The 24,721-nt window shown below is 44.0% G+C and overlaps 1 protein-coding gene across 1 annotated transcript in view; it reads left to right on the top strand.

The window, feature by feature from the left end:
* KLHL4 (kelch like family member 4) overlaps positions 1-24,721 on the top strand; it is a 924,273-nt gene that overhangs the window by 773,020 nt on the left and 126,532 nt on the right. Inside the window, exon 7 of the mRNA XM_069213186.1 lies at positions 11,455-11,679. Within this exon, the coding sequence (XP_069069287.1) occupies positions 11,455-11,679 (225 nt within the window). The remainder of the gene's footprint in view (positions 1-11,454; positions 11,680-24,721) is intronic.

Genomic DNA, 24,721 nt, shown 5'->3' with positions numbered 1-24,721 from the left:
TAGCACCAACATTTTGACACAGTAGGCTAGTGTGAAGTCCTATGTGTGTGTACTGAGGCAGCCCCATTGAAATGCAAGTTTTGCAGCTGAAACCTACACCCCTTTATCCTTCCAGAGCTGGCCGATCTTGCCAATTCCTGTGCTCTATATTGTGTGGCTGTTTAGGAGGAATACAGAAAGATCAACTGCCAACTACACCTAGTTGTGTGACTCAGGAAGAGGCTGCAGGCATCAAATGCATAGGACTCGGAAATACCTACTTTCTAAAAGTGCCATTTTTAGAATTGTGACCTAAAATCTGACTTTACCATTAAAGATGGGCTTATATTACAACTCCTCTGACAACAAACCAGTCTTTCCCCATTCTCCCAATTAAATGTATCACTTAATAAATGTAATAAGGTTACCCAGTGTATCCTATGAGAGAGGTAGGCCTTGCAGTAGTGAGAAATTAATGCAGGAGCTTTTCACTACCAGGACATGTAAAGGTTTAAAATACGTGACCAACCATTTCAATACACTTCATCCTGCCCGATTGGTTGCTTAGGGCCTATCCTAGGGGTGATTTATGTGTATGAAAAGAAAGGTTTAGGTTTGCCAGTTTGAACTGGCAGTTTACAATGGCACACAAGGGCTGCAATGCAAGACTTTAAAAGGGCTTCATAATTGGGTGAAACAATCCGTGCTGCAGTCCCACTAGTAGCATTAAATGTACTTGCCCTGGGAACAGGTAGTATCACTTTTCTAGGGACCTGCAATCCAATTTCACTATGTTTAATAGGGACAGCACTTTAGCAGTGGTAGCAGTGTTTAAATGTGCAGAGTCCTAGAGCCAACAAAAACTAATTTAGCAAAATAGGAGTAGAGAAAACGAAGCGTTTGGGGGTGACTCTACAAAGAAGGTCAAGTCCAACATAATGCTAATTAAACAAAAGAAAGCATGTAAGAGTACATACACAATTACTGCATGAGTATGATCCTGTATACGCCAAAATGCATTTGTGAATAGGCCCAATAGTTGCTAGACCAGTTGTATTCTGCAGAGCTGGTCTAGCTATAAAATGCTTATAATGGGCCTGCCTGAAAAAATCATGTTCAGGTTGTCAATCAATTTCAATTCAATTTTTATTTAAGTCATGGGTTGGAACTCCAAAGAGGTCCACATGCAGACACAATACAAATAATATACAAAAGACCCTAAAATTCCAATTTTAAAACCAGTATAAAAAACTACATTCTCTATAAATAAGTTAAATTTACCGAGCTCCCTAGTGCGCGTCATATCATACAAGTAGTTACTTCCTGGATAGAAATCACTTTTAAAATCACTTTTAAAATATATTCCTGAATTCAAAATAAATTTGGCTACCTTCAAAACTGATTAGGACCTATACATAAGATCTATATAGATATAATAGGAAAACTATATGAACTGCAAACCCTCTGCCCGTCAAACAAACATACAAAATAAAGATATTAGTATGCTTTATAACCCATCCCACTCAATACTCTTTAAGAATCATATAGCGTTTTTACCCTGCCAAGGTAGAATCAATACATTTCTCTTGTACCCTACTGAAACCAAAATGCATTAAAGATTTAAAAAGGACTTGAAATATTTAAAAACCCTGTAACAAAAAAAATAATTTTATGGGTTCTACAAGATTTCCAAAGCCTCTTTAGCAGAGTAAATGTTAATATTCAGGTAGATGGGTTTGAACCATATTTTCCTACAAACTGCTAAAACGGGCCAGACAAACACAACATCCTTAAGATCCTGCACCCCCAATTGACATAAATCACAAATATTCGACAACCCATCCTATTTAGAGGTGAGTTCTCGTAGTGGCAATCTATCTTGTCTCAACAAGCTAAAAAAAGTCTCACCCCATGTAGGAGATTCCAAGCTAAATATGGCTGAACATTTTTGAACATTACAGGTTTAGTCAATGTCTTTAATCTCCTCTTTAAGAAACTGGATTCCGGATCTTAAGAAAATCTTTTAGACAATGTCACCTCTTTCAGGTTTCTTTAAGAACAATGAAAGGTAGTGAAAGAATCAAATCAGGGTCAAGATCAAATAGTCGGGCTGCAAGATTAAAATTTCTAAAAAACTTAGGTTTTTCTCTTAAACTACTAAAAAGTTCTGTAAAAACTAAATGACCCAAGGAAAAATCTCTACTTTGAGCCAGGCAACACACCCTCTGAATCACTGCTGCAATTCCCTGAACAAAGGTACTCTTAATACCAAATTCAAGCCAAAGGGCAGCCAGTGAGATCGAATTATTACAGGAAGCAAAGCATCTTAAAATCTTTCCATTAGTCTTATCCAGAAAACCCCATTTAGAAATCTCGATACATTCTATACCGTAAAGAATGGTTGCTGGTATTTTTGGTTGATAAGCAGTGAGAAGATGTAAAACAAATGACGCCGGCCAACTGCATTAAAAAAAGCTAATAACCCTTGTGCTTGAGAGAAGGCTTTACTGACATTATTTCGAATATGGTCTTGGGCACTGAGTGAGTAAGATAAAATATGCCCTAAAAACAATATGTTTTTACTCGCACTAACTTATGTTGACCCAAGAACCAGGAGAAATTTATCTTTTTACCAGACGTTTTTCCAAGAAAACAAACAACTTGAGATTTAGAAATATAGATATTCAGGTGGTGCTGCATAGTGTAATGATTTAAGGCGGCTAAACACTGGTTTAAGCCTTTCGGGATAAGATCAATCACGACTATGTTGTCTGCATTTAACAGGCATGAGATAGCTCGGCCTCCAATTTTGGGTGCAAAACGAACTGCATTTGATAAGAAATATGGCAAAGCATAAATATAGAGAGCAAAAAGCAACGGAGCCAAAAGGCAGTTTTGCTTCCTTTCTAAAGCCTGCTTGCTCCAGAGGGAGGATTGCATTCTCCACAACCCAAGAAGTTTGGTTGTACTAATATGCTTTTCATAAAAATCTTACCAGTTGTGTCCATCAAGGCAATTTGGCAATAGTTTATAGGGAGGGTTTTGTCTCTCTGTTTATAAAGGGGGATGCTATTGATGCTTTTTAAACTTAGATGATGAACGCCCATATTTCTTAGTGTGTTGGACTTGGTCTTTTTACATGCCGGACTGAGGAAGGTCCTGCTCCTTCACAAGTGCTTGCCGGTCATCCTTAAAGCGGAAAGATTCCCACACCCTTAAGTGACACCAATACCAGCACGTACCACAAGAGAGCACCTGGGAAGGACTCACAAAAGAGACCATCAGGTTGAGAGGCTAACGCAGCCAGAGCCCAGTTCCAGGAACTCCCAGGTACTCCCAGACTGGCTATTGAGATAGCGGATCTACCACAGCCACAACCTCTTTCGAGGGGCACTCAAGACTTCTTTGCAATGCAGCAGTCACAACTTCTCAGGAACTATCCCTTATTACACCTCCTACCAACAACCCCCTGCCTCATGCAGACCTGTCCTGGTAGGGGGGAAAAGGGAGCAAGCAGGAAAAGTAGAACTATAAAAGAATGAAATGTAAAAAAAGTTTGGGCATCTCACAGCTTACTTGTTCTGCATCTGGCACTGGAAGGCATACAAATCTTACGTCCATGCGTTTTCCTTTGATTCGTGTGCTGCTACTGTCCAGGACAAGGTTCAGGACCTAGGGGGCTGCAGATATCACCATAAAAGGCCACTGGCCCTCAGTACACCAGAGCACCTAAGCATCAAACGCCCTCCTTGCTCCTCGCCTAAACAGCCAGGAAACGCCATCACCACAGAGGAGACCTCTACCTCTGGGGCAGCCTCTAAATGGCCATGTGGCAAAACACAAACCTAGCCCTGAGTTTTGGGCCAGGTTCCGGATTTTGGGAGCTGGCCCGACGATGTTGGTCTGTGTTCAGGTGCCAGGGGTGCTCAGTGATCGCCGGCGAAATCCACACTGTTCCTGCCGGGCGGAACCCCTCCCTCACTCAACCGTGACCGCAACCGCAACCTCGGAATGGCCAGGAGCGACCTCGGGAGCCAGGAACCAGGGGGAAATGGCAGACCCAAGATCAGAAGCCAAAGCGGGCTGGAGCAAGTGAGCGACAAACCGGGAGCTGAGCGCAGTGCAACAGCCATGCCCACACCACATCACTTGGCGACTCCTTCCTTCCAACCAGCGTTCGCAGTGAAAAGGGGTGACGGGTTGTCAATCACTGGAGAGTGCCTTTAGAAAACATGCAGTCTTGTGCATTTCTCCAGAGAGTCAACTCTAACTGTGTAACTCTATTTTACGCAGAGTTATATAGGAACAGAAAGCTGTGTACTTTAGTGTGCAAAAGTGAATCCTGAAAAGGGATTAGAAGGAAATTAAGACAGGGAGCTGGAAATGCATACAGATGCAGGTTTGTTGTTACATAATTAATCATGCTCACACCTTCACATTGTTAGACCATATTCATAACATTCAATGCATCTCACAGCAGCCATTTGAGAAAATGTCCAGAGAGCCCTCTATTCCATCTCCAGAGAGGCAGCTCTTCCACCTTCTACTTGGTCTGCTGGTGGCACCACTGTTCATAAGGAGGAGGTCCTGGGCAGTCCTTAAAGACATTCCTTTTACTAAGGAAAAACATTCACTCTGCCTTTTTGCAGGTCATGCATCTTTGCATTCAATTCATCGACTTCCAACACCTCCCTGCCACCAATTATCAATGACATTTTTTTAAATGTATACTTTTTTTACAGGGGATATATTTACAACCAATGAAGCATTGCATTTAAATCATACTTCCTAAATAACCAATAATTAATTTTAAAGAAATTATTTGATAACATCCATATGCGTTATACCTTTAACATAGATAAACAACTTGTGATAACCTGAAAGTAAAAGGTATTCTAAAAGTAAAACTGACCTATTTAGTGCATGTTCCTCAGTGCCTCGTTTAATTGGCATAGGCTTATGTTACCTATTCTGAAATTATTTAAAAAATAGACAAACGTAATGAGATGGCTATTTGAAAACTTTGTAAATGTGGAACTGATACAGTCTACATATACTGTAAATATATGCAGAATGTTTGAAAGCAATATTTCAAATGAGTAAGCAAAAATATGACATACAATCTGATTATTAAGGCTTCGTATAAATCATAATACTGTGTTAAAAACAACACACAGTTCAAAAGGATCTAATAATTCGCCCTTAAAGATATGACACGTGTTCCTTTATAGAGAAAGGCCTCATTCTGTTGAAATTATTGATTCCAAAAATTAAAAGCTAAGATATTAACACAACAGAAGTGTTTACTGCGAAAAGCTTTATGTTTTTTAGAGGTGCAATAAGGTAACCCAGTATTATCTCCATAGTCAAAGGAAAGAGTTTCCTAGCACGTTACGAGTATTATTCAATACACCTGCATTAGCGGTTTATTTTGAAGCTGCAGGATCAATAGCCCATTTCTGAGTGGTGCAGCAATCCTGGATTGATAGTCCCACACTTTTCTTAACTACCAGCACATTCCAGGTTTGCTGTTGGGAAATGCGGCAAACAGCAGCAATAAGGGCCAGACTTAGAAATGCCAGAGCGGCTCTTAGTGGCACACTAGCGTAATTTTTTTCCTTCGCTCTGGTTGCAAAGTGGTGAAGTGCTTGCATTGCACCGCTTGGTAACCCATTGTGCCACATTATGCCTGCTCCAGGCATAATGTATGCAAGTGAGGCATTCTCCCGCAATGAGGCCCGTAAAAATGGTGAAGTGAAATTTACAACACTTCACTGGGCCATTTGTAGCATCATCTGCTCAGAGCATACATTAACATGATTCACCCATTACTTTCAGTAGACTCCCTGTACTTTGCAGGATTAGTGCCACCGTTTATGGTGCTAATCCTGCAAAGTACCACAATAGTGTCATATATTCTGACGCTATTGTCCTAATGTGCAACATGGTGTGTCATTTTATAAATACAGTGCACGCATGGTGTTGTTAGTGAAGTGCAGGAGGGTGCAAGCGCAGGAGGGTGCCTCACAGCTGATGCACCACTTTCGTCTAAATCTGTCTTTAAGTGTCTCCACACTGATTCTTATATGTTTTCTTATATGCTTTCACCTGCATACTTTTGTCTTTTTCTTAAAAAATTACCTATTCAGAAAAAAAGATGGGAGTCAAGATTTTTCTGCAGTACTTCTAATTCCTACAGGTAGAGAACCGCTCCAAGGCCCATGGTCATTGTAAGAAAACAAGAAACCACCAGGCCTGATTTATCGCCCACCCCCTACTGAAAAAAGCAAGGAACTGACCGGAGACATGCAGATTTTGCATTCGAGAAAGCAGTTCGGAGGCCGTATTCATTACACCACAAGATAGTGTTAAAACAATTTTATTACCATCACACAATGTACATCATTTACATAAATTGAAAAGAGTTGGAAAATCTCTATGCTTTGGAATCATTTTAAAGTTATGTTTGCCACCTCACTGACCCTTACAGCACCAGTGAATTGACTTAGGAGGCCGAGTGCTATCCACCCTGTCCCCCAGATAAAATCTCTACAGTCACAAGCAGAGGAGCCAAAAGCCAGCAAAGTCAGCTGAGCCCCTGAAACATCCATGCAAGAGCAACCCAACAGGAATCCCCCTTGCAGCGTTTGGAAGATGTTCCCGGGCAACGGGCTGTATCTTGGTTCCATGGTGCAAGCTCCAATTCCCCACAATACCCAGGGCAGTGCCATAGAGTACCCAGAGAGCCAAAGACAATCACTGAATTGCTCTGCTCTACAGACCATAGCACTATAGCCCCAACTTGGTCTGAGGTTTAAAGTCAAATGCCTGCCTTCTTGTTCAAGATGGCAAGGTGTCTACTAGCTTGGTGTACAAACCTGTCCCCAACATCGCCTCCATCTCCTCAATAAATATGACAAATTATGAGCATACACATAAACCAAGATAAAGAAAGTGAGCTAAGAACAATCAGATGCACCCATACACTAAACTGTTAAACTAGGGTCGGGTGGGCTGGTAAAGAATTTTGAGTCCAGGGAAGGGGGTTTTGTTGACAATCAGCAGTTGCATAGTGAATTGGATGATCATATATCCATGGCCTTAAAATCAGAGTCCACTGCCCAGGGACCCCTGGCACCCAGTGGGTGCCAAGTGCAGCTTCCCAGGAAATCTGGAAAAGCATGTGAAATTTTAAAAACAAACACCAAGCTTTAAATGCCATTAGTGTGCCCCTCCCTAATGTCAGGTGTTGGCATCTCCTAAGGCCAGGACATGCCATTACAGCAATGTCCCTTTATTCACATGTAACAAGAAACCCCCAATGAATTGGATGAGTCAACCAGATTTCACGTTTGAGAAAACAGTTCTCTGAGCGTGTTTATTACACCACAAGATAGTATTAAAACATTTTAATTACCATCACACAGTGAACATAATTTACATAAATTTGAAAGATTTGGAGAGTTTCTATACATAAGAATTGCCTGTTCACATTGTTAAAGTCATGTTTGACCACCCCGCTGGCCTAAGAGCACCAATAAATGGACTTGGGAGCAAGACTACTATCCTCCGGGTCCCCCAAATATAATCTCTACAAGACAAATCCCCTGCTCCCTCACAAGAAGAGAAGTCCAAGGCTGGGCCCCATAAATGTCCATGCCAGAGAAACACAGAAAGGGATCCCCCTGACACCCTTTGTGAGATGGTGGTGGACAACTGGCTGTGTCTTGCTTTCCTGATGTAACCTCCAACTCCCGACAATACCCAGTACAGTACCATAGAGTACCCAGACAGCCAAGGACAATCTGTGTAGCACATTCCTGTCCCTGCCTTACATACCATAGTCCTATTGCTCTGACCTGATCAAAGGTATAAAGATAAATATATTCTGAAGTTGTCTGCCTTCTTGTTCAAAATGCCAAGGTGGCTACTTGCTATGATAGCATGGTTTACTCCAACTTCACTACGAACCAGGTTCAATCAATCAATCAGTCAATCAGTGTTTGTAAGTGCACTACTCACCCATGAGGGTCTCAAGGCGCTATGGGGTTGGTCCTCTGAGCTTCAGTCGAAGAGCCAGGTCTTAAGGTCCTTCCTGAAATGAGGTAGGGATGGTGACTGCCTGAGGTGGAGAAACAGGGTGTTCCAGATCTTTGCCACAAAGTACCTGAAGAATCCTCCTCAAGCAGAGGTCTTCCGCATGCGGTTGTGGTGCAAGTGCCTGTTGAGAGGAGTGGAGAGGTCTGGCGGGGGAGTAAAAGGTGAGGCAGCGGTTGAGGTAGGTGGTTCCCAGGTCGTGGAGGCCCTTGTATGCGTGAACGAGGAGTTCAAAGTTGATACCTACAGTCCACATTCAGTATGGAATAATAATACAAGACCAAGCAATCACTGAGCCAGGGCACAAGATCCCCACCAACAACTTCTCAAAAAGTCCTCTCCTCCCTAAGAGTGCCAGATCATTACCACCATGTGGAGAATGACAAGTGCAAGTGGCTTCAGCCGCCTACCCTCAACCTCCTCCACCACCTGGGGAAGTCCGTCAAATCAACGACCCCCTTTCTCATCCCAAAGAAAATGCAGTCCTGCATCTGCTGCTTGTCAGCGAAATTGACTCCTCTCGAAGACTGCTCTTGTTAAGCACACAAAACAATAGCTGAGAATCCACACACATAGCTGAAGCCATGTTACCTAATATACAGAAACAGTGGGAAGGAATAAATACATTATTAACCCATCACCCATCACCTCCAATGAACATATCCAAGTGCAAGTAGTGGTTGTAGAAATTAGACATCTACCTCCTGATTATCTTGACTGTCTCTGTTGTGATCCCCACCCCAACTGCTGACGTGGACACCACTATTCTGAATGCATGTGAGCTATAGTTGGTGACTTCTAAGCCGGTTTCACACAATACAGCATGCATTATGCAGGGAAACTGGCATTTTGTGAGGGGTATTCCTGAATATTGCATTAACAATGAGGTGGACATTGTGGGAGGCTAAATGTGCAGAAAGGCAGACACAGTGGTCACCGAGCACCCCAGAACACCCTCAACACATCTCAAAATTGCTTGCTTTCCCTTTCCAAGCTGGTCAGTTTCGGAATGAGTGACAATTAGATTCCCCTTGTGATGGTAGATGAGGCCAATTGACAGCCCATGAAAATATTATTCTTAGAAACAGCAACTAGCTCTGAGATCCTAAACACCCCATAAAAGCCTATGGAAAAGGCTTCTGAAAAAAACATTGCTTCACAAGCTGAGCCACCGACTACCTTTAGGACTGCCAGCATATTTTGCAATTTGTCAGTGTCTATAGGACTTGTGATGTTTGCTGTGCCCCTTCTAACCTTTCCCAACCCCCAGAGCCTTCTTAACTAAGAAAGAGTGTGAATAGTCTGGTGCCTCTGTAAGCTTAGCGAAGAAGATTAAAACTGATATTTGCCATCAGGCAAATCCTGCAGACCTGCTCTCACACCACATATGCTCAATAAAGCCCAACCAGTTGCCCAAGAAAATATGCTGTGCTCATGCATCACCTGCTATGCATGAAAGAAAGATCTGGAGAGCCCTCTCATAAGCGCTCTTTGTTTTGGGGCAAGAGAGGCGATAATTAACTGTGGTAGGGCTGGGCACCAACAGTCCATAGAGAGGCTGAAAAATGAGTGGGATCTACTTCTGCGTCAGGATGGAAGCAACAACAGTCCTCCAACTTAACTTAAGATTAGACAATGCAACAGCTGTGTTATTTGAAATACCATGTACACGTTTAGCTCTGAACAAAATGAGATGTATACCAATTCCTTGAGTAAACCAAGGACTTTCTTGCACTCTGCATGCTGGAAGTTAATGGACTCTGCAACTGGCATGTTAACAAACCAAAACTTTACTAATTGGTTGCCCGAACTGATCTATCCCTGTATGTAAGGCTACCACAATGGGTAAGAAATCCAAGATGGACACGTTTTTTACCAAAACTATTCTGAGGCCAGGACTGATAGCACCCGTTTGAACCCAGTATCGCATCAAAACCCATGCTACCTGCAGCATCTCTAAAACATCAGAATTCCTGGTTAGAACACGTAAGTGCTAATCATACCATAGCCCTATTGAACTTTCCAGGACTGTTAAGCAAATTCTCATGTCCTGCTGCTGTTCCACTATAGGTTTCTTCCTCTTGTGTGTAAATATAGTAGGACCCTTTTGCTCCTCTGGTTCTGGCATTATTAGAATAAGCTCAACATATCTACGTATGCCTTCCTCTTGATTTTTGCATTCCTTCCTTCCAATAAATGAAAACCCAAGTGATCTTGTTGAGATAGCACCCGGGCATGTCCACTTTTAGAATTAGCCACCTCCTCACCTTTGTTACTTTTTGCACCAGCTGCTGGTATTGGTGCAGCATTGCCTGCAACTTCTATGGGGATGCTAGCGGGTTATGCTATTCAGGCTCGCTGAGGCTGTACGATAGTGCTTGCTGATGCTGTGGCGCTATGAAGGTTCTTTGGGGGCTTACTAGAGGATTTCACTATCATGCCCCTATCCACAGATAGGATATCACCCCTAGTTTCTTGGGAACAGCTCCTGCACCCCGCATCCTTGACAGCCATTAGAGTGCTTAGGCAAGCTATAGATCAAATCACTTGTGGCTTCATCCCTGGCCTACCTTTGATCATTAGTGGCTTCCCCTAAATCCCTTTCACCCTATTATGATTATGTCTGCTTGGACAGACTGGATAGAGGCAGGTTTAAAAGCTTGAGCTGGTGCAGCATTGGACATAGTGATTTTGACATTAGCACCACCTGGTGTCTCCTTCTAAGCTCATTTGGGCAGCAGGGGGAATTCTGCCTTGGTTGGCATGCCCAACCTCTTGGGCATCCCCTCCACCTCCTATGTCAGGAGGCACAGGAACAGTAACAGTCTCTGCTTGTAGGTTTGAACCCATTCGAGTTGGGGATGCCAGATTTGGGTGGAGTAAAGTAGATGCAAGATGCCCCATTGCACCTCCAGTGTTTGGGTCCCTTGGCCCTGCTTTACTCTATACTTGTCTAGGCATCCTGCACATCACTCCACCTGTCACAGTAACCCAACTTTTTCTTCTATGTAAGACTATCTCTCCACCTGTACCCGCAATATAGGTTACAGCTTTTCAGCAACCATCTATCAAAGTAGTTCACCCTTCATCATTTCTCAGATTGAACTGAATTCTCAGGAGACTGCTAATGGCATGACTATCTATTACAATAAATGAAATACACAGCCATGTATTAAATGATTGTTTCATGTCACCTTGACGTTTCATTAACTTTTCATAGAATAAGTCTTCAGCCTCATTGCTCTAGCTTCTAATTTCCTAATAATATACCTTAGAGTGTTCTTTTTCCTAATATATTATGTCAGAGTGCTGTTAATGGAGTACTTTATTTTACCATCCATGGCATGCACATTTTAACTAAACGTATGATTTTTGTAGGTGCTACCACAATAGAAAAATATGATCTCAGGACAAACAGCTGGATACAAATAAGTACCATGAATGGTCGACGTCTGCAGTTTGGAGTGGCAGTTATTGACAATAAGCTCTATGTCGTAGGAGGACGGGATGGCTTAAAAACCTCTAATACGGTGGAATGTTTTAATCCAATCTCTAAGGTCTGGTCCATAATGCCACCGATGTCAACCCACAGACATGGCTTGGGTAAGTGATTTGCATACAAGAAGTTACCTGGAAATTGTTTGATGAATACTAAAAGTGGCTTGACTTGATTGGTATTTTATTTTGTTTTCCAAGAGTTTGTGAAGTTTTATGATTTCAGGCCATTTGAGTTTGTGTTAAATTTCAGGAATAAATACGGGTTTGGCAGGTGGCTAGCTGTCAACCAGGAGAGTGGAAATAACTACAGAGGTAATAACCTCCAATAACTGAGTGGACTACTGTCCATCACCCAAGAAAACTCCCAAATCATGTTTGTTTTTGAACAGATAAAAAAATAATGAACCTAAAATCCTGTGTGTTCTCTTCCAGGGTGTTTTTCGTATTGTGGCTGCCATGCTTTCTTAGTGGTCTTTATTATGAAACATGTACCTTAATCTATTCACTTTAAATAGAGTGGAGGGATGAGGCTTGAACTCTGTGAAGATTTAAGTCTAAGGTTTCTACTGGAGGAGCCAGTGGGGGACTTCTGGTTCAAACTTGAAAATGCAAAAAGAACACATAATGGATTGAACACTGAACAAATCAAACATTCTCCCCCAGTCACAGATCTTGGTATAATATTTTTTTTGCTCACCATGCCACTTAGGGCCCACCATATGCAAATAAGTCTTGACCCTGCTCCCCATGGGAACAGTCCAGCCCAAACTGCCAAGCCAGCATCCTGAGACCAGCTTTAGGGTATCACCCTTCATCAGTCAGGCAAACTTGAATCCAGTGGTGCAGTGAGCACAGGAACCATATCTGGGCATATCCTTACCACTTAGGGAGATAAAAGCAAAAAGAAGAGATGATGGATGGAATGCTGAACAATGTAAACCTTCACCCCCCAGTCACAAAGATCTTGGTTTAATCCTGTTTTTTTGTCCACCAGGCCATCCCAGATTGGACCCACCATAGGCAAATCAGTCTTTTTTTTTTTTTTTAATGTATTCGAGAAATACTACAGTGCAAGAAAAGGAGGTACAGATACATAGCAAATTTTAATATGCCATCATGGATATAGTGAAGGAAAATAGGAACTTCGATTATTTTGAACCTGTTTGTGAATGGGTGAGATTTAGAATAGGAGATAGAAAGGAATTCGAAAAAGGAGAAAGAAGGGCAAGAAAGGAAAAAGGAGAGAAAATAGGGGGACTTTTAAGAGAAGGGGTAGAAGACACAAGCACAATTACATTTTGTTGAATGTTGAATGGTGAGGGGAGTGACTTGTCTCTGCTGATGAGTGACCACCCAGAGCTTATCCCACAATGAGGTTCCATAAAATTCTGGCGAACTGTTCCCCGTATAACATCCGTATGGTATGTCTGCTGACCAATAGCGTATGGACTGGGCCCTCTGTTTGTCGGGCTATGTGCCGGTGGCCATAATCCATAATGGGAGAGGTCTGCAGAGAACGTGTAAGCAGTTGCGCTTGTAGTACATATGGGGCAGAGGAAAATGCAGAGGGTGTGGAAAATACCATTCCTCAGCGGGGTGTACCACCGGATCAGTATGTCTAGTTCGAAGGACCTGTGGCTCAATAGTGGATGAGATACATCTACAGCTTAGTGTTACATTTTGTTGGGAGGGTATGGCAGATACATTGGAGTCAGGCTAGAAAAGGCCTTTGTGCTGTTAAGAGATAGCTTGTGAAGGAGGTTATTGGGTTTAGGGAGGCTGACTACACTAGGAGAGTGTGAGGAGATAAAGATTACGGTCTAGGCCTTAGAGCTCATAGACACAAGGTAGAATTTGGAGAATGGCTTGTAGATGGGGCTGGTCCAGCCATCCAAGTTCGGAGGTGAGGGAATAAGGGGATGGGGAGGAACTGTAGGTATGAAGGGTGAAAAAACGTTGGGTGGGATGGGGTGGGTAAGGAAGGTGAGGTGGAGGGAGGAGAAGGCTGCCGGGTGTTAGGTACTCATCTGCGGGTGTGGGACGGAAGAGAGGGGGGTGGGCGTGGGTAGAATGAAGGGGGATAAAGACAGAAGAGGAAGGGGAGACAAGGGAGGGGGGAGCTGAGGGAGAGATATGAGTGAGAGAGGAAAGAGTCAGGCAAGAGAGTAAGACGGGGGGAAGTATAGAGTGAACTAGATACTGACTGGGGAGAGAGAAAGAAGGAAGTGGCCTGCAGGTCCAGATCTGTGAGGGACACTCGCTTGGTTGGGAGGAGCCCCGGTCGGGGGCAGAGCGCAAACTGCCATCCTTAGCAGGTAGGACTGTTGAGAAAGGTATTCGGGGCTGGGTACTATAGAACACAATAGAATAGAAGGGAGAGAGAGAGAAAAAGTGAGGAAGTGGGGAGTATCCTCATTGCTATCCTTCGACTGGGCAGGTGCTTTGGTGGGGGGGGGGAATAGGCGGTATAGGTGTAATATCTCTGCCTGTAGGAGGGTTAGTTGTATGGAAGCAGCGACTGTGGTAGCGTTGGTGGGTTTGGGCATCCTAGAGCTGATATCAGTATGAACAAGCAGAGGAACAACATAAGTTTACCATCATGAGATGTTGTGTCTTGGAGCACGAGTTTAGTCTTGCAAGCGACCCTAAGGTTATGCTCTGTATCCTGCTGCTCCCACATGTCATGGTACCTTATGTGTAGCTATTAGTCCCACTGTTTCACCAACAGATGTTGAATACACTAAATAAGCTGAGGAATGCATTGGCAGGGAGAGAGGGGAGGGGAAAGGGCATAGATGTCAGGTGTCAGAGAGGGTAGAGACAGTGCTGTATATTGCAAAACAGTGTTATACTGAGAGTGACAAATGAATAAGATAATAAAATAGTAAGACAGTAAGACACAGCCGCAGTCTGATTGCATCATAACTAGAGCATATAAAAAAATAAAATAACATCATAACAATAATTTCCAACAAGGTATTCAGAGTACTCCGCCCTGTTGGTACAGCAATGGAGATCTTGATCCTCAAGCAGGGCTCTGGACCTTAAAACGACTCATATCATAGCTGTGGTTTCTCAGGGGATCTGTGGTGGTCTTCAGGGGTAGCAAGATTTGTCCCTGAGATTTGTAGCTGAGTGTGGTACGCCACTGCCTGTAGTACTAGGCCGCTGTCGGCATGCGTCTTTGCTAGTCTCTCCAAGTCTCTGGGATGATGACTTGGTTCTTGATGGCTTTTTCCCTTCTTTGGCGTAGGGGGGGACAGCAGCGCACTCTGAATGTCAGTGGACAGTTACACTCGCCCGGCCAGAGACGCTATTTCCATTGACTGGGGCGGCAAATTTTCCAGGAAAAGTCACAGATCCTCTGGTTCGTAGAAGTCCTTGTACATACCGTTTTTGGTGATCTACATTCTTGCCAGGTCAAACAAGCCATATTTCACATCTACTTGGCACATCTGGGGTCTGAGGGACAAGAAGGCTTTCCGGCGATCATTGGACTCCTTTGAGAAATCTGTGGTTATGCAAATTTTGTATCCTCTGTTCGGAATGGGCCGTGTGACTGAGCTGCTAGGAGGAGTTGACGGGCCTGGCCATGAGATAGGAGACAGGCAATAATCGGCTGTGGTCGGAGGGCCCCATACTGACGTTTTGGGCCCAATCGGTGTGCTCTTTGAAACTCCAGTGGTGGGTCAAAGGTTAGGTTAGTTAGCATGGGGAGGGCGTCTCGCAGGAAGGCTTGGGTATCAGTTCCTTCAATTTGTTCAGGAAAGCCGAAAAAATTGATATTGTCCTTGCGACTCCTATCTTCCAAGTATACCAACTTGCTGAATAAGAATAACAGTTCCTGGTCTCTGTCTTGTGCTGTATTTATATGGTCTTCCACAGTTGTCACTCGTGGCTCTAGCCCCAATACGTAAGACTGAAAGCTTGCTATGTCAAGGCGCATGGATTTCATCTCCACTGCCAGCGAGGATATAGCAAAGTCCATTCCCTCCAGCCATCAGCCCACAGCTGTGACATCCTGAAGTATGTGTTCTATAGTTGCTTCCTGGTCAGGGCTGGCCATGGTGTCGGATAGGACCGTTGACTGTGGTCCTTTGGCAGGGGTCATGAGTCACAAATGTTGGAGGGCTTTGGAAAAAAGTAGTTGTCTTACCGTCTTGCCAGCGAATTTACCTGCAGTCTTGCCACCAGGCATCTCAGAACTTATTTGTTAGGGTTGGTCCGCCGTTTTTGGTCACAGACCTCACATCGTAAACGATGTCTCGTAGTGTAGCAACATAGAAAGGTGTAAGGTAGGAGAGGGAGGGGTGGGAGCTGACCTTCTTGTCCTTTGTTACCAAATATAATCACCTCTAGTCACAATAACGATACTGACGTAATCTGTAAAAAGCCTGTCTGTGTTAATATGACCGCCCAGGCTTGGGGATCAGTGACCTCTTCTGTAGTCCGGGGTAGCTACTCTGGTGTTTCAACAGTGAGGAGCTCACTTGGCCACCGAGTCCGTAATGCCAACAGTGTCTCCCCGGGGAAGGGAGATTGTTTTGAAGGACGGATAGATGTTGCCGTATGCTCTGGGCTTCTGGTTCTTGGGAGGTACCTTCCATTGGGCGTTCCTGCTGCTCAGAACACGCTGTCACTGTGTCTGACTCCTATTCTTTGAGTTTCTCAAAGGATGTTGCATGTGGGGGGTGGGGGCAAGCATTGCTGAGCTTGCATACTCGTTCTCTGCCTGTGGGTCGTTCTCTCCCGTGGGACCGCATCGCCCCCAGCAGTCCGCGGGATAGATACATACAGTGTAGACATCCATTTTTCAGCTTCCTGACCGGAGCATGTTGCAGAGTGGTCCTCGGGCGCAGTCAGGTAGGTACGTGGCCCTCGGCGTGGCTCCGCCCTCGATCAGGGCCCACCACCCCGCAGAGCCCCAAGTTCAGGTGGCCATCTTCACCCGTGGTCAGACCACGCCCCTCACGAATCAGTCTTGACCCTCCTCCCCATGGTACCAGTCTATCCTGAACTGCCAGGCCAGGTCCTCTGAAGACCAGAAATAAGCATCCTGAGATCGGTTTTGGGGTATCACCCCTCATCAGCCAGGCTGGCTTGAGTCCAGTGGCACAGCGAGCACCAGCAGACACTAACTAGAGTGGATGAACTGTGGGTTGGGTGCACAGGAAACTCCACTACTTTGCTTTTGGAGTACTCTGACTGCAACAATCTAAAAGAGGACCTTAGTCCTTCTAATAAGAAGCTAGTTTATAAATATGATTTAGAAATGGCAAACATCATAAGGATGTATGGCAAACATCATAAGGATGTATGTGCATGTATGAACAAGAGCTTTCATATTTTGACAGTGCTGCTCCTTTTTTATATAATGAAATGCTTGCCATTCAATGTAATTATCAGATGGAAAAACAACATACTTTGGTGTCCCACAATACCTCACAACAAAATAGCATAGATATGTGAAGTCTAATAGATAAGAGTGTGTGACTGTGGATAGCGCTGACAATGAACAGTAAATAAACAGAACGGCACCCTGAATTAAATATAATCCTGTCTTAGTAAAAACACCAAACTTAGTTGGTTTGTTTTTTAGGAGACTGATGTCTGCTGTTGCATTTGATCTCTATACTTTTTTTTAAATTAAAGGTACACTGGATGGTCTACGACAGATGGTTGTAGGAAGACACAAGTAAAATGTATTGGTCTGTATCTTTCTTAGAGAGATACAGGTCCAAATTGCCACATCTTCAGGAGTCTAATTTCCAACCTGCCCCGTTCACATCTCATATTTGAACTACTTTGTTTAAACTAGATGCTTACAAGTAAAATGTCTGATTGTGAAGTGAAGCAGCAATGCAATCATGTTGCGGTAGAATTTCTTATTCTCAAGCTTAGGGCTAGGCATGGGGCTGTTAGTGTTTGTTTCAGAAGTACCCCACCAAAAAGTGAATGATCAATGATAAACTTGTACATTTAATAGCCTGAGCATACCTATTGTGGATAGCTTCTCTTCTTGGAAAGACACACATAATAGCTCCCATCAAAGGCAGCAATAACTCTGTTTCCCTGGAGGGACTGCTGAACAAGCACCTCTATATTGCATGTGCATACTGTTGGAGGGACTTCTTCATTACGAAAACTAATTTCTCTGTTGCAAAATATGTTACATTTGAAAACCACAATGACACCATAGATACTGTTAGAATTGGGGTCTCTATTTGGCAGAGGCATGTACCCTGTCCAGGTAGGGGCCACAATCCAAGTCAGGGTAAATCACAACACAACCTAAAGTCTTCTGTGCTCACCCTCCGGTAGATTGGCACAGAGCATACTGTAACACAGTGAAAACATGACAAAAAGTACTCCATACCACTTTAGGCTTCACAATAGTAAAAAATGACTTTGGGAGTTTTTCATTACCAGGACATGTGAAACGTATAGGTGCATGTCCTGCCTTTTACTTACATAGCACCCTGCCTTATGGGCTAACTAGGGCCTACCTTAGAGGCGACTTATATGTTATAAAAGGGGAGTTTAAAGCTTGGCAAGTAGTTTTAAATGCCAAGCCAAAGTGGCAGTGAAACTGCACGTAGAGGTCTTGCGATGGCAGAGCTGAAACATTGTTAAGGGGCTATTTATGTGGGGGGCACAATCAGTGCTCCATGCCCACTAGTAGCATTTAATTTACAGGCCCTGGGCACATCTACTGCACCCCTCACCTAACACAGGCACACTGCCATTGTAGATTGTGTGTGTTTGTGGGGAGAAAAAGGCAAAGCGACATAGCATCCCCCTCAGGATGCCATGCACACAAAATGCTGCCTGTGGCATAGGTAAGTCTCCCCTCTAGCAGGCCTTACAGCCTTAAGGGAGGGTGCACTATACCACATGCCCCTACAGTGTCTATTCTTAGACATTGTAAGTTTAGTGTGGCCATATTAAGTATATGGTGTGGGAGTCTGTCAAAACAAACTCCACAGCTCCATAAAGGCTACACTGAATACTGGGAAGTTTGGTATCAAACTTCTCAGAATAATAAACCCACACTGATGCCACTTTTGCATTTATTACAAAATGCAAACAGAGGGCATCTTAGAAGATGCCCCCTGTATTTTACCCAAACCTTCAGTGCAGGACTGACTAGTCTGTGCCAGACTGAGTCTCCAGACTCAAAGAACCTGCACAGAGACGCATCCAACAGGGTCCAGCGACCTCTGAAGCCTCAGAGGATTGCCCTGAAGCGAAGGACCAAGAAACTCCAGAGTACAGCGGCACTGTTCACCCACAGCAAAATTTTTGCAGCAAAGAAACAACTTTTAAAGAACTCACTCTTCCCGCCTGACGCGTGAGACTTCACCCTCTGCAGCCGACGCCCCCAGCTCGAGCTCAGGAGAACCAACACTACAGGGCAGACTCCCAGGTGACTGCGACCTTGTGAGTAACCTGAGACGACCCCCCTGGACCACCACAGCGACGCATGCAGAGAGAATCGAGAGGCTCCCCCTGACCGCGACTACTTGTAACAAGGAACCCGATGCCTGGACCAAGCACTGCACCCGCAGCCCCCAGGACCAGAAGTAAGTGAACTCCAGTGCAGAAGTGACCATCCAGGGACCCTCTGCCTAGCCCAGTGAGTGGCTGGCCCGAGAAGCCCTCCTGTGCCCTGCCTGCACCGCTAGAGTGACCCCAGGATCCCTCCATTGATTTGTATTCAAAACCCAACGCATGCTTTGCACACTGCACCCGGCCGCCCCTGTGCCGCTGAGGGTGTGTTTTGTGTGCCTACTTGTGTCCCTCCCTGTGCTCTACAAAACCCTCCTGGTCTGCCCTCCGAAGACGCAGGTACTTACCTGTTGGCAGACTGGAACCAGAGCACCCCTGTTCTCCGTAGGCGCCTATGCACTTTGGGCCCTCCTTTGACCTCTGCACCTGACCGGCCCTGTGTTGCTGCTGCAGTGACTTTGGGGTTGCCTTGAACCCCCAACAGTGGGATGCCTATGCCCAGGATCTTGAACTTGTAAGTGCCTTACTTACCTGAAAAACTAACCATTACTTACCTCCCCCAGGAACTATTGATTATTCCAGTGTCCACTTTTAAAATAGCTTATTGCCAAAACTTTGTATGTTACTTCTGTAATTCCAAGTTCCTTACTTACCTATGTGGAGAACCTTGCATTTTATGTATTTACTTCAAATATTGAATCTTGTGGTTCTAAAATAAATAAAGGAAAGTTATTTTTCTATATAAAAACTATTGGCCTGAAGCTAAGTCTTTGAGTGTGTGTTCCCCATGTATTGACTGTGTGTATACAACAAATGCTTAACACTACCCTCTGATAAGCCTACTGCTCTACCACACTACCACAAAATAGGCATTAGAATTATCTAAGTTTGCCACTATCTTACCTCTAAGGGGAACCCTTGGGCTCTGTGCACGCTATCTCTCACTTTGAGATAGTATATACAGAGCCAACGTCTTACACCTTGTGCATTTCACTCAGACAACCCCAAATACAGGATGCTCAGTCACACCTGCACACATCTGCATACTGAATTGGTCTTCCTAGGCTTGGAGGGTGGAGGGTGGAGGGCTTGACACTTACATTTGAAAGGACAGTGGCCTGCTCTCACACAATGGACTGCCAAACTCCCTACTGGGACCCTGGCAGACAGGATGGAACTGAAAGGGGACCTGGTGCACTTCTAAGGCACATTTGGTTTTTTTAAACAGGGCCTCTGACCCTACCAACTCAGACACTTCTGGACAAGATACCACTGGTAAAGAAACTCTGAACCAGAACCTGCAACCTGCCAAAATGAACTGCCTGGCTACTAAAAAGACTCACCTGACTACTTTTGTGCAAAGGACTGCTGCCCTGCTGTTGCCCTGCTGCCTTGCTGCCATCTGGCCCTGCTGAGAAGTGCTCTCCAAGGGCTTGGATAGAGCTTGCCTCCTGTTCCTTGAAGTCTCAGGACCAAAAAGACTGCCTCCTGAAAGAACTCCTTGTGCAGCGAAAATACGATGCACAGCCTGTCAGGAACGACGCACAACCTGCATCACGGTGAGAAAATCACTGCACGCTGAACTGGAATGACGCAGCCTAGCTCCCTGAGAGGACATTGAAGCAGCGCCAGTGTTGCAACCGGAACTTCGATGCACGGGCCACTGGATCAATGCAAAGCCGAGCCGGAATGACGCAGCCTGACTTCCTGTGAGAAGAATTGACGCAGCGCCTGCCATGCAACAGAAATTTCCATGCACTGCCTGCTGGATCGACGCAGCTCCTATGACTTCGTCCTGCACGCCCAGGATTTTTCCACATTATCCCCGGGGCGTCTGAAAACCCCGCAACCCAAAGAGGATCCAAGTCTGCGCACCGGAAATCGACACAAAGCCTACTCTACATGGAAAATTATCAATGTATCATCTGTGTGTAATAGAGAAACGCACACCTCCTTGTTTTACACGCATCTCCTCCTCTGTGGTCCCATGCAGAGAATTTGAACACAAAAAAAGTACTTTGTGCTTGCAAGAGACACTGGTTGCTTTTTAAAGACTAAAGACTCTTTTTATCATTCTCTGAAGTGATAATTTACCTTGCACTTATCAAATCTCGATCATTTTGACCTACATTGAACCAGATAAATATTATACATTTTTCTAAACACTGTGTGGTGTACTTTTGTGGTGCTATACTATGTTATTGCATGATTTATTGCACAAATACTTTACACATTGCCTTCTAAGTTAAGCCTGACTGCTCAGTGCTAAGCTACCAGAGGGTGGGCACAGGATAATTTGAATTGTGTGTTACTTACCCTGACTAGAGGGGGGGTCCTTGCTTGAACAGGGGGTAACCTGACTGCCAACCAAAGACCCCATTTCTAACAAAACACAAATCAAAGGAGTCAGGACATAGCCTAACATCTAAACAAAATATTTTTTAACATTTAAAAAACAGTCATATTACTTTAGGCATTGCATTAAGACACAACACTATATAAATTAAGACTATAATAAAAATTTAAGCATTGCAAACACATAGAAAATTTAAATTTTAAAAATGTAAACATAATACATGCACATATGTAGAAAGATTTTCAAAAACATATTACTTATCTTATACTCCATGCTCCCTGTGACACTCACAAAGAAACATTGCATGTCTGAAACACACACAGTGAAAAACTGTGGAAAATATCTTTATTAATTGCATTTCTGTGGCATAAAAGATTAAAATTATACAAAGATACAGTGCAAACAGAATAAATAAATATCAATCAGGATACGGTTAAAAACCTGAACAGCATGCAAGAATATCACAATATTGCACATTTCAGTAGCTAAAAAATATCTCTGATAAAGAAACCAGCTATACCCCATGTCAAAAACACAATAATACACATGTGCAGTACTCAAGATTTCACTGTATTGCACATTTCCTAAGTGTTAGTGTATTCCAGATGAACGACGCATTCAAACAGCAGATCAGAGGGGTGTGACACAGCTGTAAAAGCAGTAAATCAGGTCTGCATTGGTGACATTTGAAAGCTTCAAGCGTTTGTAGTAAAATCTTTTTTCTAGGTGCTTGATAAAAGTGGCATAACAACATGATATGCAAGGTCAACTGGAATGACCACCCAGCACAGGGACATGGGCTCAAATCAGATAGACTGCCAAATTTGTCAGTGAAATGTTGAATCGAAATCTAGTGAGGACTATGCGCTGTGTTGTGGTTCGGAAGCACAGCCAGACTCGGTAAGTACATAAATATGTTTATTCCTGAAGGAAACACAAGAGCCCCCTTGAACGCATCTTGTTGGCGGTTGGCGGTGAGCCAACAAGACGCATTCAAGGTGGCTCCTGTGTTTCCTTCAGGAATAAACATATTTATGTACTTACTCAGTCTGGCTGTGCTTCCGAACCACAGCATAATTTTGGCGACGAGCGGTTGGAGCCACCTCAGAACCTTCGCGAGTCTGCTGCACGCCTTTCTTAATCCAACGCTGCACGGACGACTGTGGAGACTGCACTTCGCTTTGGGAAGTGGTGAGATTCTGCCTACGACCTCATCAGAAGTCGTGTTTCTTGACTTTTGCCCAGATTTCCATCTTGCATGTGCGGCAACATTCTCCTTGCTTGAGCACACCGGGCGCAAGCAGAGTGTGTGCGCGCGTACTCCCTGCACGTCTTTCACGTGGCTTCTGTTTATGGTGTAACCTAGCAACAGGAGAGCTTGTGCGGAAGTGCCTCCTTCTGTAGAGCTGTTGCTAGGCAATGTAAGGAAATCTTGCCAAACCTGTTATTTTATTCATTTTGCATCCATAGTTATTTACACGTTTGATTTTGGTGACTATAATTAAAGCGGCTCGCCCTAAACCTATGGCCGTGTACCACATCCTCACAGCTAATTTGAATTTAGAAAGTTGGGGTGCAGTTTGACAGTGGTTGACTCTTTCTATTTCATAATATATACTCCATAGTACACCAATAATAAAGAATTAATGTGCCTTGCACTAAGCAATCTGTCACTGCTCCTCCACCATTTTTAGAGTCACCTGGAGAACCACCTGTGTTATGGTCTCAATGGTTTGACACATTTGAGACTTATTTAGGAGCTATTGGGGCCTCACGTTACAGACCTGAGAGGAAAAAGTTTCGACTATTACACTCCCTAGGATTTGAAGGTCGAGAAACTTTAAAACTTCTCCCGGATATCGAAGTTGCGGAAGGCGAAGAGTTGGACGAATATCAGGAAACAGTAAAAAATCTTGTTCTGACATTTGACAAACAGCCGAGCCTCATCGTATTACGCCATACATTTTTCAAGAGGGCCCAGTTGCAGAGTGAATTTATTGATGAGTTGATCCCAGAATGCACAAAACTGGCATTGTGCACACCATTTCCGAAGTGCACTGACACACTCATCAATAGATTCACTCTGCAACTGGGCCCTCTTGAAAAATTTATGGCGTAATACGACAAGGCTCGGCTGTTTGTTAAATCTCATAACAAGTTTTTTTACTATTGGAGAGTGAGTTCCATGATATGATTGTAGTGGTCACGGATGAACAAGCTATCTCAGGGAATCCTGAGGAATGTGTAGACCCCTATGTAGATATTGCTGTAAGGGGCAAAATGCTACATCTGCTTGAGGATTCTGGTGCATGTATCACCATGGTGATATCAGAATTGTTTAAGAAGACATGGGGTTCTAGGAAATTATTTCCACCTGACAGAGCTCCGGTTTCCTATGAAGGCAGGAGGATAGAACTTGAGGGTTTCATTGAAGATATTTTGGAATTCAAGGGGCACAGGATCTGGGAAAAAGTGTATGTAGCAGTCAAGGGGCTTAACATTTTGGGTTGGTTCCACCAGGACCTCTTCGGTATGGTGTTGAGGCCGGGTACGAGCGAGCAGTTAATGGTAGTTAAAGATTGTGGTGGCTTAGATCTGCAGACCCTGCATAGGATGTTCCCCAGTGTGTTTGAGAAAAAATTGGGATGTATCAAAGGCTTCAAACATAGAATCAAAATCAAACAGGGTGCCATTCCCATTAAACATAAATTGAGAACAATTGCCTTCAGCTTGAGGGAGGACCTTAAACTAGAATTGAAAAAATTACAATCGTCTGGGGTTATTGAACCCGTGGAGTGTAGCCTGTGTTTGTCTCCCATTGTGGTAGCTCGCAAACGCAGTGGCGAAATGCGCTTATGTGTTGACTTAAGAAGTCTGAACAAGGAGATCTGGATTGCCTCCTTTCCATTGCCCAGAATTAATGATTTGTTGGAGAAACTCAATGGTGCTGAGTGGTTCTCCAAGATTGACTTAGCTTCAGCGTACCACCAGGTGGTCCTTGAAGAAGACTCTAGACAATATACTGCTTTTAACACACCTTTTGGTAGTTTTCAATTTCGTAGGATGCCTTTCTGTCTTGCCTCAGCAGCTTCAGCTTCAGCAGCTTCAGTTTTCTAGCGCATCATGTCACAACTAATGAGGGATATTGAGGGGGTCCTGGTGTTCCAGGATGATGTACTCATTTTTGCCAAACAGTTAGCAGAACATGACACGGTGCTTAAGTTAGTTTTACAGATTTTTGAGGATAATGGTGTGGTTGTGAAAGATGAAAAGTGTGAATTT

This window comes from Pleurodeles waltl, chromosome 2_1 (assembly GCF_031143425.1).
Source record: "Pleurodeles waltl isolate 20211129_DDA chromosome 2_1, aPleWal1.hap1.20221129, whole genome shotgun sequence".
NCBI classification, from domain to species: domain Eukaryota; kingdom Metazoa; phylum Chordata; class Amphibia; order Caudata; family Salamandridae; genus Pleurodeles; species Pleurodeles waltl.
This window is presented reverse-complemented; position numbering and strand designations above follow the sequence as displayed.